The sequence below is a fragment of the Syngnathoides biaculeatus genome, chromosome 19 (genome assembly GCF_019802595.1).
Source record: "Syngnathoides biaculeatus isolate LvHL_M chromosome 19, ASM1980259v1, whole genome shotgun sequence".
In the NCBI taxonomy this organism is placed as follows: Eukaryota; Metazoa; Chordata; class Actinopteri; order Syngnathiformes; family Syngnathidae; genus Syngnathoides; species Syngnathoides biaculeatus.
In genome coordinates, this window is record NC_084658.1 from 14,808,074 (window position 1) to 14,825,572 (window position 17,499).

Genomic DNA, 17,499 nt, shown 5'->3' on the forward strand with positions numbered 1-17,499 from the left:
ACAGGGCACACAAAAACCGATCCAGCGCAGTGAACCACAGTATGATGTCTTTTTTAACACGGAAGCACACGATCTCTCCTGCTTAGCCTACTTCTACTTCCTAGTTTACCTGACACCGCCCCCCTCTGCTCTTAAAAGGGGTACACTCATAATTACAAACGGAACACACCTCACACACACAACTTGCGGGCATGACTGACCACACCTGTACATTTTTCAAGTGTGAGTGACTGGTTTACAATTGAAAAAATACAAATTCTGAGTGGTCAGTATTTAGTATTTGTAGAATATGAATTGTATTAAAAACATGATTTATAAAAATTTGACAAATGTACTTTTGAGGTACCAAAAAAAGCCCAATTTAATACTAAAACATTTTTTGGGGTACTCCATATTCCTCCTTCTGAATGGTCCATAAGTATGAATGGTTGCATCAAATCCAGGTTGTACTCGCTCAAACTCAGCTGAGCGCCGACGAGCGGTATGGAAAATAGATGGATGGAAGAAAAAAAAAAAAAAGCTTATACTTGATTTGGAACCATAGGCGATAAGAATGTTTTTGCATGGCGGCAGCCCCGGTGCCGTAACATTACCATTAACATTACAAGTCATGCAGAACTGGAATGAATGCCAAATGTCAGCCGGGCGGCAATTCCGCTTTCGCGGGATTAGCATCTCCCGCCCCCCGCTCCCCACCGCTGCGCCTTGTCTAATATTTCATTTACAACATTTCATAAGTTCATTTTCCCCTCGCTGACCACGTAAATCACAAATCAATTCTCATTTGCGACGCTCGACTACGTATGGGCGGCCGCGGCCGAACGCTCGCACGGGCCAGACCTTTAACGGGGCCGACCGGCAGACTTTGGCGGCAACGAGCGAGATGCAATTTCGACAAAACATCTCCAGGGGCACTTGAACGGCGGCGGGGAAATCGCAGGCCAACTCGACGGCAGCGACACATTCTCTGCAAAACAAGTGGACGGAATCCACGGACAAGAGCAATAAGTGGATTGCTGTAAAATCGTCAATGCTCATGAGAATTTGGTAAGAAATTGTACAAAAAGCTGAAGTAAGTGGATCTTGGTACCGCACGAGTCACTCAACTATTCTCCAGGCTGGACAACGGTGTAAAACAATAGTTTCTGCTCCCTAAAAGTTTCACATCACAGTATTATTATTTTTTTAAGCTTCAAAAAAGTACTATCCAGACATATTACTATTGTCCTGTATTTAAAAAAAATGTTTTTTTGCATGATGGAATGATGCATGATACAGTACTTGTATGAACATGAATATCAGCCTTTTTCCTTCTCTTTATGTTTCTGGTCAGCGCTCGGGCAGCATGGCACGATCACGCTCGGTGCTATATATTAATAAAAGATGCATTCCTTAATATATATAACATGAATGTCTGCAGCAACATCTCCAAAAAGTCTTTCGCCACTTTTGTCGTTAATATTTGGCACTCGGGCAGCGAGGTCTTGTAGCATAGCCGAACCAGTGATAGGCATTATATCATAATAACAGCTTATTTTATCACAACATTGTCTGTATGGAGATCTACAAAATAATTCAACTTATCTACCGTAATTGCTGGCCTACAGAGCTAATGCTAATGCTAGTGCCGCCGTGCTAACTGCAACGCCGCACTAATGCTAGCAGCACGCTAAAGGGCAGGTTAAAAAAAAAAAAAAAAAAAAAAAACATACCGGTAAAAATCACTGAGACACGGCAGTAACAAGCTAGCGCAGCGCTAACAGGGCCGGACCGGTAAAATTCACTTCCTCGGCACATATACTCCACCGGTCTCACTCTTACCTTTTCCGCTCGAGTGCACCCTTACGAGTGTTAGGAAAAAATGCACAAATTAGCCGCATCACCGCATAAACCGCAGGGGTTGAAAGCGTGTGAAAAAAGTCGCTGTCTGTAGGCCGGAAATGAGTTTCTCTTTGGTGCTTGTGAAAGTATTATTTTGAAAGCTTTCAAAACTCGAGTACAAAATATTTTCAATTCTATTTTAAATTGCGTCTTTCCTTTCTTTTTTTAAATCTTGGAAAATGTTGGATTTTAACCCAATTTCAGCACTCGTGGCGCCACCCTCAGCCGGCAAAGGCAAGCGATGACGCGAACGCCGCCTGCGCGCTCTCCTGCACACAAATATCTGGGGATGCGCGCTGTTAAACATAATGCGGCACAATCAAGCGCGCAATTACGCCACATATGTACGACAAATCATTAGCACGCCTGCAACAAGTGATGCGCCGGTGGCGGCAACCGCTTCAAACAGATGCGCTGGAGTAATTCTTCAGTTTCAGACGGGTGGGGGGGGGGGATGGGAGGGATGTGTGTTTGCATTATGCCGTGCATGAGCCAGAGTGTAAATGTGCTTGTTTGATTGCAACCCCCTCGCGTCTCCTCTGTTCACTTTGATTGGGAAGCGGCACAAAGGCAGCTTGTCGTCGAAGGCAAACAATAAACTAGTGGCAGATATCGGGCGGCGGGGAGGCAGGGAGGGAGGTAGGGATAGGGCGTGCGGCGCGTACGGCGCTCGCAGCACCTCTCACTCTCAATTATTTGGCTGCTGTCACAACAAATCAATCAAATTACCGCTCGGAGGACTGTGTGCAGCTGCTCCTATCGCGCCGCTAGTCGCATTAGCTTTGAAATGTATGAGCTCTACATTTTATCACTATTATTTATTTAATGCAGAGCGCTCCATCTCTCTCTCTCTCTTGCGCTTTAGCGAGTCGCGGTTCGAGCGCGGCAGAGGTAAATCATTAAAAGGGGCGACGCGCCGGAGAACGCTGCAAATTAAACAGCCGCGTGCGGAGAATGGACGGCTCGGGCCCTCACTGCGTGATGATGTGGAGGAAATATGGACTTTCATTCTCTTTCGTTACGGCGGTAACAAACTGAAAAAAAAAAATGACCGCAACAACACCAATTCCGACCATTTTTCCTTTCCAAGTGGAAAATCAATGAGCGAATGGCTACGGCTCGAGATGAGGGCTGAGGAGACGCTTTCCTCCCATTTTAGTCATTGTAAAGTTCTCGGAGGAGATTCAACCAGGAATTAGGAAGTTTTGGTGGTTCCGTGGTTGAGGTTACGAGCACCACCAACTAAATCTTTCCAGGATGGGGCCATATAAATGAATGAAAAATATGACTGCAGACATTTTGCACTTAACAAGGCACAAAGCGAGATCAAACGTCCTTGGAGCAGGTAGAATGGAACCTTGAAACAGTCGCAGCCATTTATTGTACGGGACAGTCCAACGCCTAATAGAAAATAATGACCCTCGTAAGAATCTGCTGTCGTCCACAACTCACACAGAGACACTCACATGCAAACCATGCAGCCAATCTGACTGCAGCTCCTGTCGTTAGTCACTACTCACTTAAAGGCACATACCCAACAAACGGATATTTCAATACGTACAGTCATGACGACGATGTTGCAATCACAATTTTTCTTCACCCAACTCCAGTCACTTGATTCTGAGTATCGATCCATTCAGAGTTTACGTTTATCGAGAGCCAGGTCCATAAAAACGACATTGGAAATTGAACTTTCGTCCCATCCATTTTCTTTGCCGCTTATCCTCACGAGGGTCGCGGGGAGTGCCGGAGCCTATCCCACCTGTCAACGGGCAGGAGGCGGGGTACGCCCTGAATTGGTTGCCAGCCAATCGCAGGGAACATCGTGACAAACAGCCGCACTCACAGTCACACCTAGGGTCAATTAATGTTGCAAGTTTTTGGGATGTGGGAGGAAACTGGAGTGGCCACCCGGAGAAAAAGCCACACAGGCACGGGCAGATCATGCAAACTCCACACAGGCGTGTCCGGGATTGAACCCGGGTCCTCAGAACTGTGAAGCCACCGTCAGCTTGGCTGCGTAAATAAAATGCTTCCATATCTCATGCGGGTGAGCGCCACCACCTGTGAGCAAAGAGCACTGTGGCGGCAGGTACCAATGTCGTAAGCGATAAGGATACATAAAGCAATAAGCAGCTAAGTCGGCGGCAACGCACGCCGACACGTGTAACTATAGCGAAAAACATCCGACTCTTCCCTCCTGGGGGCTCGCCCTCAGGTGGCGTAATGAGCGGCGTGATTCCCCTAATTTGCAGCGAGCCGGCAAGCCGCAACCTCCGAGCGACACCGCTGAGCATCGGCATCAAAACGCCAGACGGGGCGGCGGGGCTTTGATTGGCAGCCGCGCCGGCTCTCATTACGGCAGGTGAGTGGGATGCCGACCTTTAAAAGCGGGAAGCCCGAGTACAGAGGCGCGGCGGCGGCGGCGCTCTCACCTCCGCCATTAGAACTCGCGCGGCTCTCTGATGTGATGCGCCGCAAATAAGGCGCCGTGTGCTTATTAAGAACTTCCAAGTCAAGCGGCGCCTTCGCATTAGCTGCGAGTGCGGAGAAGGGAAGTCGGCGGATGTAGCTTTGTTGAGATTTGCTTTGATGCGGCTCGTTTTACAAGTGTGTTAATCACCATTTGCTTGTTATAAAATCATGAGGAAAGTTGCCGTCATAAAAAAAATGTCTAGCACTCGTGTATGTTTTAAAGTGGTAATAGCCGTCAATGTTTACTTTCGCTTCGGTGTGACGCAACCTACTTTTTTAACTGCTGTGAAGTCAGATGGATTTGTGTGCGCTCGTCACTAAGGATAACTTTCTCCCTTGTTTTGTTTCACTGGGAGTTTGTCCCCCCCCCCCCACACACTCGTATGAATCATTCTGACAAACATCCAGTTTTCTCTGCAAGTGTTTACTTGTCTTCTCAAGTGAAAGCTGCAAGCGGCGGCGAACGGGTACTGGCACCACCTGATCGTCGAATTTTCAAGCAATTCTCCACGCACATTAGTTGGGGCGTTGGCAAAGGAGCTCGGCGATTCACTATGTCCCATCTGTCTAACATACCCGCTTGTGGTCAAGGCTCATTTGCCTGCTTCTAGGAAAAAGGCCCGACTTCCTGTTTAATTTAAGACATGGGTCCTTAAAGGATTTTTGTGCTTTATGTTACCAAATATGCAAGGACTTTAGGATTGGAGTTCTATGCGCTGACCGCTTTGATATGGTCAGAACCTGAGCTGCGGTGATCTGAACGAGCCGCAGCTGTTTAATGCTCTTTTTGGAAAGTCCGGTCAGAAGACCATTACAACAGTCAAGCTTATTTGAAATAAAAGTACGGATGAGTTTCTCATGGTGTGCTCGACACTTACAAGACTCCACTTTGGATATGTTCTTCATCTATCCATCCATTTTCAAGGGTCACAGGGAGTGCTGGAGCCTATCCCAACTGTCGACAGGCAGGAGGCGGGGTACACCCTGAACTGGTTGCCAGCCAATAGCAGGGGACATCGAGACAAACAGCTGCACTAACAACCACACCAAGGAGCAATTTAGAGTGTCCAATTGATGTATGTTTTCGGGATGTGGGAGGGAACTGTAGTGCCCGGAGAAAACCCATGCAGGCATGGCGAGAACATGCAAACTCCACACAGGTGGGTCCGCGATTGAACCCGGGACCTCGGAACTGTGAGGTTAACGCTTTCCAGCTGATCCACCGTGCCGCCCTTAAGATAGACACGTCAACAAAATTGAGTGTCCGTGGGTGAAACAGGCGTGAATGTTTTGAGACTGCGACTTGGATTTGCCAGAAACGGCTGCTTCAAAACCAAAATGGGCAACTTCCTGTTTAATTTCAGATTGTGCTCCGTGAGACCATTTTTTAAAAATGTATTAGCATTCTGTTATGACAGATATGCCCACCCAATTTTAAGTCAGTGGGTGAAACTGGTGTTGGGGAACTGATTTTAAAGATGACCTTGTATCATCGTTATTGACAGCCATCACACGTTAGTTTGCCATTTCTAGCCAGAACTCATTCCCAGAAATCTAACAAGGGTGGAAGTCAGATGGTTTTGAACCTTCCGGTATCTATCCAAGAAAGGCAACCTTATTAGAGGCTCATTAGCCGCGTCATTAGGCCTGAATGCAGCCAATGGCTCGGCCCCTCCCGCCGTCTCATTACAGAGCCTCGCGCTTGTCCGATCTGATGCTAATTAGGACTCAGCATGAGCGCGTATAAAGCACGTTGGCCCACCGCTGCGTGCGATTAATCAAACCCGGAGAGAGGGAGGGCGGGAGGGAGGGCAGAGTCGCAGTCGTCTGACAGAGGTGCTGTGCCAGCAGGCCTCATTCAGGCCCGCCCGTGATCGGGTCGGACAGCGGCGAGCGGCCGAGCGCCGCGTGGCCGCGGGGGCCCGGACATAGTCAAGACATTTAGCTTCACTCGTGACTTGTGTCACTTTCTCTTGGCGGGGGTCCCTTCAACGCATCGCCTTCAGACAGGAGGATGTGTGAACCGGGGCTTAAAAAAACATCTTCCCTGTCCTTTTTATGGGGATGCCGTGGCATGGCCTGAAAATTAAATATTTGATCGAGTTTCTCCCAAAATACTCCTACTTCGCTTATAGAAAAGCAAATGGCAATAACATTATTCAAAACAAGTTTGCTTTTTGTATGTTTTGCAACTGATGGGATTTGCTTTATTTCCCCTGACGCTAAACCACCCTTCAATCTGCAATAACTTGCATCAACTTCCTCGGAAACACTACAAACACATTTCTTTCTTTAGAGATAATGTGAACATAAAGGCTGTCCCTTTTGTCAAGATATGCTTGAAAACGCGATCCTTACAAAATTAACATTTTAAAAGTTGAACAATTTCACCAATCAGTTTGTGTTATTTGTCCATGGATCCAGAAAAAAAGGTGCTATGTAAATCTAAAGCTAAGTGATTGTGATCATAAAATGACTCAAAAAAAAAAAAAACGCTGCGCTGTATTAGTGAGGCAGGCAATTACCTCGACACTGGAGAGACCAAACAACTCTGACACAGACGCCTGGAACAACATAGACAAGCAGATCTTCGGGTACACAGTCAGCAGTTCATTTGCATCTCAAAAAAAAAAAAAAAAAAAAAAAAAGACCTGTCCAAATTCTGGGCGGGGAAGCCTGCTGGTGTGAAAGAGATGCGAAAGAATCAATCTATGTTGAACTGCAGAAGCCGCTGGCAGACGGATAATGTTTGCGGCGCCATCGCTATCGCCGTTAACCGTCCACAAACGAGAGGAAAAAGAACGACCAGATTGCGACGACACCCACCGGAGACGTTCTGGAAATCCGAAGAATTTCCTGAGGCTTTCGGATGAATGTCGTCAACTAGTCACTATCGGGGTCAGAAATATCCGCAAGTTGTCAACACCGATTCTATTTTTGTAAACTAGCTCCTCTTTGTTCGCAGCAATGTTGTTAGTATAAGCACTGCACATCAGTGAAGACATGCTTTCAAGTTTTAGAGTGGGGAATAAAAAATCTCAAATTAATCGCTAAAGTCGTGGGATGATAAACGCGAGTGGCATTAGTCACGGTGGTGCGACGCCCCTGACAATGTGTTTGTCAATCACCTCCTGGCCCCCGGAGGGTGGTCCTGGCGAGCTGAAATGTGAGGCAGAGCCATTATCATCCACGTGGGGGGATTTATTAAAAGCTCTGCCCGCCAGCCACGCTTGTTGTTATTTATGCATGTTTGTGTCCATTAGGCTGCCGCGTTTTCCACACTCCAGGCACGCATTCGTCCATTTTCTCCTCCCCTGCACTTTGTGCTGCACTGGCATTATTGTAATAGCCCCTCCCCAAAATAAAATAAAAGACACACACACACACACTGCTTTACATGCGGCCTGGACGTCTTTTGACATTAGTGCGCTGCGCTCATCCAAGATTCATGACAGACGTCCGTCCGTCCGACCCCCCACCCCCCCACTACGGTCCCATCCATCCCTCAATCTAATGGTATAAAAGAGACAATGTTTTAAACATTAAAATGAAAACCATTTACAAGTATGATCAAAAGGGAACATTTGGACATTAAAGTTTAAAAGGCACACATAAGTACAGCCGCTGGATGGAAGGATGAGGAGATAAAAAAGGAAATTTCAGAGAAAAGAGGCAGAGAGTGCCTGTGCGCCGCGCTGCAAAACGGTGACCTGTAATTAATACGGTTTGTTCCTGAAGGCGAGTTGAGGAGACGCTGGCAAACCCCCGAAGGGTTCTTAACCTGCTCGGGAAGCCTTGTAACTACTTTGATGAACATAAAAAGGGACAAGAAAATGTTGCGTCTCCGTCACGAGATCTGGAAAAGGATAAATCGCTCCTTGCAGGATCACATCCCATAAATAATTACGTAAAGCGCAAAAGTCAAAACAGAAGAATGGCTCTGAGGAGGGGAACGACCTTTGCCTAGGCACCAAATTCTACGTGTTTATCAAGAGTCAGGTCCATAAAAACTATCCTGATTTGATTGGGAACAAAATTGGAAATTGAACTTTTGTGGGGAAAAAAAAAACATTCTATTTCAAAGGCCTTATTGCCTATTAGAGTTTAAGGTGGAGGTGGGACTAAATCAGGGATCCGTGCTGATCCCCTTCCTGTTTGCAGTAGTCATGGGATAGGCTGACAGATGAAGTTCGACTAGAATCCCTTTGGACTATGATGTTCGCAGATACTGTGATCTGCAGTGAAAGCAGGGAGCAGGCAGAGGAAAAATTAGAAAGATGGAGGCACGCACTGGAAAGGAGAAGAATGAAAATTAGTCGGAGTAAAACAGAATATATGTGCATGAATGTGAGGGGCGGAGTAGGAAGAGAGAAGCTCCTGGGAGAAGAGATAGCGAGGGTGGACGACTTCAAATACTTGGGGTCAACAATACAGCGCAACGGAGACTGTGGTGAGGAAGTGAAGAAACGGGTCCAATCGGAGAGGAACAATTGGCGCAAGGTGTCTGGTGTTCTATGTGACAGAAAAGTCTCCACTAGGATGAAGGGCAAAGTTTATAAAACAGTGGCGAGGCCGGCCATGATGTCCGGGTGAGAGACGGTGGCCCTGAGCTGAGCAGAACTGGAGGTGGCAGAAATGAAAATGTTGAGGTTCTCGCTTGGAGTGAACAGGTTGGATAGGATTAGCAATGAGCTCATTAGAGGAACAGCCAAAGTTGGATGTTTTGGAGACAAGGTTCCAGAGAGCAGACTTCGATGGTTTGGACATGTTCAGAGGTGAGAGAGTGAGTATAATTGTCGAAGGGTGCTGAGGATGGAGCTGCCAGGCAAAAGGGAAGACCAAAGAAAAGGTTGATGGATGTTGTGAGGGAGGACATAAGGACAATAAGGGGAAAGACCAGTTCAATCATCTTATTCTTCCAAGAAATACATCCATACAAGAATAACCACATGCTGCTTCACAGCCTTACCTTGCAGGTTCTGGAGGGGCAGAGTCATGATGCCCCCGGCAGCGGCCGCGGCCACCAGGCTCTGGAGGTTGGTGGCGGGCAGCGAGAGGACCAGGCCCTGCTGCCCGCCCAGGTGCCCGCCGGCGTTGAAGGGGATGAGGATGGGCTGGTTCATGCCCGCTGCAGCCCCGGACATCACGCCGCCCACTGCGTTGGCCAGCTGCTGGGCCACCAGCAAGGACTGGAGGGGGGGACAGAAAAATTGAAAATGTTTTATCGTTCCATCATCCCATTCATGTGACCGTAATCTACAATGAAGAAACTGCTTTACGCTATGACGCGTTTGAACTTTGTCACACATAATTGACGAGTATATGCACTATTAAATATCATCAGGTGAAACCGGCGAAGTTAATAAACCCGTAGCGAAGGCGCTAATCACGGCGTTTTGTTACCGGCGCGACTCGCTCGCTTTGCTGTCACACGCCGGCAGTCAAGCGCTTGCTCCTCGCTGAGATCAAATCTCAGAATTTCTCTCGCTGGCTGTGATTTATGCTCCGTCCCATTGAACAAATCTCTCCGTCGCGGAGCGAAAAGCGCCTGAAACACGGGGTGCTTAGCGGAAAAATGCGAGAAAAAAAAAAAAGTTGCTCGACTTGACTCTTGTGACGGCGCGTATGGAAACATCATTCGCGTCTCGATCCCGCCGCCATTCATTCATATTAGCTAAAGTGGAACAGTCAGAGTCGTAGAGGAAAGGATGTGTTATCAGAAGGCAAAAAGCTGTGAGAAGGGAAGATGTCTCGGAAATACAACGGCAGCTTTGAGGGAGAAGGTTTGCGCGACGGCTGGGGAAATACGCGCGGGATGTTGGATTTATTTCATTCCGATCACGCAAACGTGCAATTAAATGTGGGAGACGGGAGATTGCGACAAAATGGAGATGAAGTGGGGCAAGTAGGTTGGCAGACAAAGTTTGAGGCCACCTTTAATTCTAGTTGGGATCTGGAATCGGTGCTGTCAGCCTCAAACCTTGCAGGTCCAAAGATTGTCAGTTTCATATTTTATCCCAGATCGATACTATTGTTCTGTCCCCGTGTTGTCTCCTATTTTCACACATTATTAACCGGTTACTGATGGTGTAGTGGTACACACGCCTGCCTTTGGTGCGGGCAGCATGGGATCGACTCCCGCTCAGTGATGATGATGTTATCTGCCCTGCGACTGACTGGCGACCAGTTTAGGGTATAGTCTGGCTTTCGCCCAAAGCAAGCTTGGATAGGCTCTGGCTGTCCCGCAACCCTTGTGAGGATGAGCAGCTTGGATAATGACATGACATTAACCAAGTGTTGGAAATACCTTGAAAACCACTCTCAACTCTCTTGAACTGTGAATAGTTGTCGTGTCAAGATTTTTGACGATAGGTTGGTTACATATTTTGTTTGAAATGGATGTGCAGAAGAAAGTGGTCAGCCACAAAGTTGATTTTTTTACATTTTTAAGAAGTCAGGAAGATGACATGAACGCAGTTGCTTGCTTTTTATGTCGTACGAAAGGCTTTATGTCTGGAATCTGGCGACATGTCTTACTATTTTATTCAATGACAGCTTTCTAAAGCAGCCGTTTTAAAGCGTATTAAATGAGCGACCGAACATGATTTTGGGGTGGTGTATCCGCGTAACAGTAGATAACGGCAATATAAAGCATAATTACTTACTATAATTACTAGAATGACGTGTATTTTTAGTCTGTTGTGGTAAAGAGGGAGCCAAGTGGAAAGGTGAAGCTCTCTACCAGTCGAGCTACATTCCTCCTCTCACTTATGGGCATGAGAACAAGATCCCGGATACAAGTGGTCAAAATGAGTTTCCTCCGTAGGGTGTCCAGGCACTCCCTTAGAGAACGGGTGAGAAGCTCGGTCATCCGGGAGGTGCTCAGTGTCAGGCCACTGCTCCTCTGCATTGAGAGGAGCCCGATGAGATGCCTCCAGGACGCCTCCCTGGTGATGACGTCCCACCGGAAAGTGACCCCGAGGACGACCCAGGACACGCTGTAGAGACTATGTCGGGATCCCTCCGGAAGAGCTGGAAGAAGTTGCTGGGGAAAGGGAAGTCTGGGTATCCCTCCTGAAGCTACTTCCCCCGCGACTGGACCCGGAAAAGCGGTAGATAATGGATGGATGGACGAGGCATTTTGGAGACCCCGCCGCTGTCTATTTGTTCATCTTGGGCAGAAGTCAGCACTCCACCGAGTGAGATCCCCTTCAGATTTTTCTTCCATTTATACGACCTCGCAGTTACAAGGCTGTTAGGTAAGCCCCGGCTGCTCTGCGTTAACCTCACCCCGCCAGCTTTTAACTCCCATTGTCAGCTATCTGCCTACGTTTTCTGCGACCGGCGCACAGGGCAGAGCGGACCGACTGGTGCGAGGAGCCCGGCCGGCCTCGCTGCTCGCGGCTGACAGGAGTGTCACTGCGATAAGGGTGGGGGTGGGGAAATCGTGGCGCCAGGTCACGCGGGTTTAAAAACAACAATATCGACAGCGAAGGACAAATTATTGCAAAGAGTTAACGCACGTACACGTCACGATTGTTTGTTCTTCGCTTTGATAACTGACACTTCAGAGAGCATTCCAAATGACGTGTGCCATTATCATTAAAAAACAAAACAAAAGCAAACGACTTATTATTCCAACAAAAAAGACAACCTGTTTGTTAGCCGCCACGTGACGCGCTTTAATCTGGTGCTTTTCAAGTAAATGTAATGCGGCGACGGGAGAGCCGAACGCGCGCGCAAAATCAAAGACGCCCTTTGAACTTTTTTCCACTGAGAGTCAAACAAAATGACATTGCCGGCGCTCTGACAGCAAAAGACGGGGAATAACATTAAAAGCGGCGCCGCAATTATCACACGCCGCCCTGATTTATTTATCATCACAGGCGCGTTGCGTGGAGCCACCTCGTTTTACCATCTTCACGAGGAGCTTCTTAAGCGCTACATGTGCAGTGCAACACCTGATCTTTGAATATAAACCCGCGCCAACGCCAACCTATCCTGATTTGGATCGTGACTCACTTTTGTCAGAAATTTAGGAAAATGAGGAAAGCCACCTCCTCCTACCACGTTAAGATAGTCACAACTCACACTGAGTCATTAATCACGCAGACTGGCTAACCTTCTCATTTGCTGACACCCACGTCACTTAAAGCCATACACACAAGTCACAGATACTACAGTAAGACGTGAACATGGCGACCGCGTGTGCACCTTCAGTGCGTTGCAGCTTTTGTTTTTATTGTGAGATTGCGAGTAGTTCGCAGAGGTCCATAAAACTTCATATGTTTGAATAATGAAAGAAGATGTGGTTGCTACTTTGTGGATTTCATCTACTGCGGGGGGCGGTCCGGACCCTAACCCGACGATAAACGTAATGTACTGCAATTTAAATTTCATGGACCCTTGCCTGAAACGTGTTTTGCATCGCATTTGAAGAAGACCTACTTCGCAGAGGTAAAAATGTAACTGGCTGACATGTTTTGCAATAGATTTCCACAGCCTGGGCCTCCACAAAGCAGCCGTACAGTCGAATTTGGCAGGGCTGACAGCTGAGTGATGACAAGTGGTCTCCTGGGGAGGGGGGGAGGGGGGGGGCGCAAGGACAGACACACACACACACACACTCCGCGTGGGACAGGGCGGTCGTCCTCTCTCGCCCATCAGGGGTTGAGGAGGCTCCTCTGTCTGCTTGGCAGCTCTGGCACAGAGAAATTGCCCATAATGGTCCAGATAGCAGACTTTTGTCACCCTAACTGCGAGCGGCGGTGAGGAGAGCAAAGAAGGCAAGGTGGATTCATGTTGGGTAAACTAGCGGCGGATAATGGTTGTTCCAACAATATCCGGCTCCGGAACAGGGAATCTATCAAAGGCATTGATCTGACGAGAGGAGAATTGGGTACGGCGTGCGGGGGCGCCTTTGTTTCTCAAAAGTGTTTGCTTCACACGGGCCAGACTGACAGCATTAATATATTAGGCGCCGACTGTCGAGAGGTATCCGCCGAGGCTCGCGCTCGCGACTGCTCGCATTTCTTCTCTTGACTTCTCATCTGACTGCCAACACAGAGGCAGCGTGAGGATGTGTGTGCGCAGACAAGCGCTTTTAATGGACATTGTTTGTTCGGTCAACATTCAAACGAGATTTACGCAGCGGTTCCGAGAACCCAATTGCGATTTACTGCCAGTAGCCCATTTTTGGGACTAGTTCCATACGGCACATACCCAATATGATTATGTTTATGTTTCGGAGACATGATGTGAAAGATCCAAAATGCACAGAAACCCAAATTAAATGTATATAACCTCAAATATACAGTATAATGTACCTGTTAGTAATGCTCGAGGCTCTGTCTTCATGGGTTGCTGCTGTGATATCAATGCTAATTTTGTTAGCCCCTCTATTGTGTTTTGCATTATGTGTTAGCTAGGGGAAATTATGTTGCATGGTTAAATACACAACAGGCATGGGCCGGAATCCGATTCCGACAGTATGACGACCTCGAGCAAAAATATCGCTGGATTCACGGTCAACATGCTGTCACAATTAGAGCTCTAAAATGCATTATTGTATTTTGAAAGGTTTGGGAAAATAACTTTTCTTTTCCACTGAATGCAATCTAATATATATTTTTTTAAACAACGTATACAATATCTGGTCCATTAACAATTGAATTTTTCTTAAAATATAACCCGACAGTCAAAGTACTTCTCAGAAAACCAGTAGAATGCCTCTTAAGAGTACTTTTCTGCCCGTCTCCTCCAGAGCGGAAAATGTCATGGTAACGACTCAATTTATTTCACAAATTGTAGACACGTAACTCTTAGAGTTTGTTGCAAACGTTCATTTGATTAAAAAAAGCATTATATTAATCAGAATCATCTTTATTCGCCAAGTATGTCAGAATTTGTCTCCAGTGGTTGGAGTCGCTCTAGTACGACATACATGACAACAACGATTAAATGTACTTTAAATTGCACTACTACTATATTAACATTACCTTGAAGTCGTCAATTAATAGCGATGTGTGGTGCCCTTCTAAATATGATATCGTATCGGTACTTTTATTTCCTCTGGCTCCCACGCTTCAAAAGCACGTTACGCTTTTCAAAAGGATGAAACTTCATACAGCTCATTGACTGCTCGCCCAAATAATGGGCCGTGGGGGTGGGAGCAGGGTGGGGAGGGAAAAATAAATTTTTGGAGTTTTGAAACTGGAGCTTTAAATCTGGGGCCTCCCTTGAAAACGGTAAATGGCTGCCTAATAATATACATGTAATTCTTTCTGCTTTATGTTTACTTGTCAGTAATCGGCAACGTTGACGCAAGATCTTGGCCTCTTTTCGAAGAACTGCTCTTGCTGTGAAGTTTGCCACTTTTGTTTCCAACTCAAGTCAACATTTGGCCAAGCAACAGTTCCTTGACTAACTGTCTGGGATCCCGATCCCCCCAGATCCCCCCCAAGTTGGATACAATCACACTTTTATCTCCATTTGCAGAAGGCCTCATACTAACCCCAAGACATCTGATTCTACACCTTTACTTGTATTTATGCCGCCATGACGCACATCCAAATTGTTCCTCTTGAGAGCGAAAATATTGACATTGTGTCATTTATTTAATTTTTTTGTCACCGAGAGGGAGAACAGCCTTATGTGTTTGTGTGGACACTAATAAGGCAGACATAATTAAACACTGCTGAGCCACCGGGTAAATAAATCCAATCAGATAAGACAGTCGTTGATTTATTGCTCATTGCAGGCCGCGGGCATCCCGGCTTCCCCGCATTGTCTCCTCGTTAGCAACACGGCTCTATTACACCCTAACGAATGACAAGAAGCTTAATTCCGTCACGCTGTGGCCATCAATTATTCACGACGGAGGACGTCCGGTGGTAATAATTCATTAACTACAGTATAAGCTACTGTATAAAGAACACGCTGCCAATGGGAGTTTTGTCCAAAAAGTACTGTAGTATATTTCCTAGAATACACATAATGGAGAAGTACAGCCCCAACAAAGAAAATCACTAAAATATTGTGGCTTAAAAGGAAAAAAGTATATATCCCAGTACCCAATTAGTACGGTGGCCTGGAAGTCTGCAACACAATTCTGTGGGTTCTTGGGAAAAAAAACAAAACAAAAAAATGCCACTTTATGATTTTAAAATAATCCAAAAACAAACCAAAAAATTGTGTCAAACAGAAAATAAAATGAAAAATAAGTAAATAAATAAATCACAAAATCTGAAGATACAGCTTTCATTTTTGCACAAATATTTACAATATTTTTTATAATACGTTATATATATATAGCTTTTATAATAATAAATATATACTATTTAAAAAAAATACAGATGCACCTTTTTCTACGACTGGGTGAAACATTTTGGAGGGTTATTTGAAAAACATCCAATCCTAATGTGGTTACTTTTGGTTTCTATCAGTAACAGGAAAAACAAAAAGTGCAACAACAACAACAACCAACAATATTTTGAGGCACAGTACATATTTTTCTTCGACAGCAATCATATTTTGTCGGTTAGTTGAAAAAGATGTCAATTTTGATAGTCCAACAGCAGGTCAACTTAAGCTATGACAAAAAAAAAACATTTTGAAAGAAAACGATAACTCACCTGTGGACCCAGAGTGGGGTACCCCGGGTGAGACTGGCCTACTTGACTCTGCTCGGAGGGACTGCTGCTGAGCTCGGACTGGACTGAACTGTCGCGGGCGCCTGCCGTGTCCCATGTAGAGTTAAAAAAAAAAAGAAAGAAAAAGTGAGAAGAAAACATGAGCGTGTGTACGGTCAGGTGCGGACAGATGGGGGGGGAAGCCGGGGAAAGGGTGACGAGGGGCGGGGAGGCTGGAATTTGTATTTAAGCGTTTCATCAATAATTGCCGTAGCGCTGAATAAATTACGCAGAGTCGGTCGGCGAGGGCTCATTGACGGCGGGCCGCGCGTGCCGGCGGGTCCCCGATGGCCCAGATTAGTGCCGAGAGATAGAGCTCCGGCGCGAGCGGCGGGGCCATATTATTCAGCCATTTACATCAGTGAGTAGGCACTCGTGTGATCCCGCTTCCCCCTCCCCTCGCCGCACTCGTGGCCTGCAGCAAGGAAGACACAATTAGACCTGTTTGCAACCAGGGAGGAGATGAAGAGGGATGGGGGGTACGTGCACACACACACACACACACACACACACACACACATGCCGGGCGATGATAGCTGCGGGGCGAAGAGGGGAGTATCATTGCGAGTCCTGGCCTCGGCAGGGTATACAATGTGGCACGCGTTCAAGGCCACTCTGACCCGAACGCTTTCACCAATTGCCGCTACGCTTGCTAACTCTTGCTGTAAAACATTTAAAGAATTATTGAAAGCTGGCAAAGTGAACTTCACTCAAAAGACTACTTGTGAACCACAGGCAAATCCATGTCAATCTAGATTTGGGGAAAGAAAAGTTCCAGAAAACTAAATCGATGTAGCAGCATTGCGGGAATCTGACATCACCGAGATTGTCTAGTTGATGCTGTTGGGTTCTTGTTTTATTCCAATTATGACTGTGATCACACAAAACAGGGGATTTAGGACAATTAATAGTGGAAAGTTTGTTTTGTACAGTTTCCCACCAAATTGTGTTGCAAAATATCATTTGTTTGTTAATAGAGAAAACTGTCTGGAGAAAAAAAAAAAACATTTGACCAAATGTGCAAAGTCTGCTACCCACGAACTTGGAGCAAATCGATGTACAGTGAATAATCGGTTCTTGAACGTCTTCGTTCTCCAACAAGTCGGTTTTCGAATGAAAATTTTGAGATTTTTTTGCTTCTGTTTTCGAACGAAAATCGGTACTCGAAGACCTGCAACATGACCTGGAAATAACATGATGCCCGACCAGCTGACCCACGACGGCCGTTGTTATTGTGTATAACGCAGCCTCTGTACGGAGATGTGGGAAATATCGATTCGGTTTTTGAACAAATCGGTTCTCAAACTGCCTTCTGGAACGGATTGTGGTCGAGAACCGAGGTTGTACTGTACAGCTTGACCGTAAACATGAGCCTAGTACAGTAGTTTTCCATGTATTTTTTTTACACTTGACGCTGGAAACATTTTGAGATCAGAGCTCGAATGTACGTAAG

General features: G+C 46.4%; 1 protein-coding gene across 1 annotated transcript in view; it reads right to left on the reverse strand.

Moving 5' to 3' along the window:
• Positions 1 to 17,499, reverse strand: part of pou6f2 (POU class 6 homeobox 2) — a 76,087-nt gene that overhangs the window by 34,074 nt on the left and 24,514 nt on the right. Inside the window, exons 4-5 of the mRNA XM_061806008.1 lie at positions 15,990 to 16,090; positions 9,326 to 9,545 (exon numbers count right to left, since the gene is read on the reverse strand). Coding sequence (XP_061661992.1) covers positions 9,326 to 9,545; positions 15,990 to 16,090 — 321 coding nt within the window. The remainder of the gene's footprint in view (positions 1 to 9,325; positions 9,546 to 15,989; positions 16,091 to 17,499) is intronic.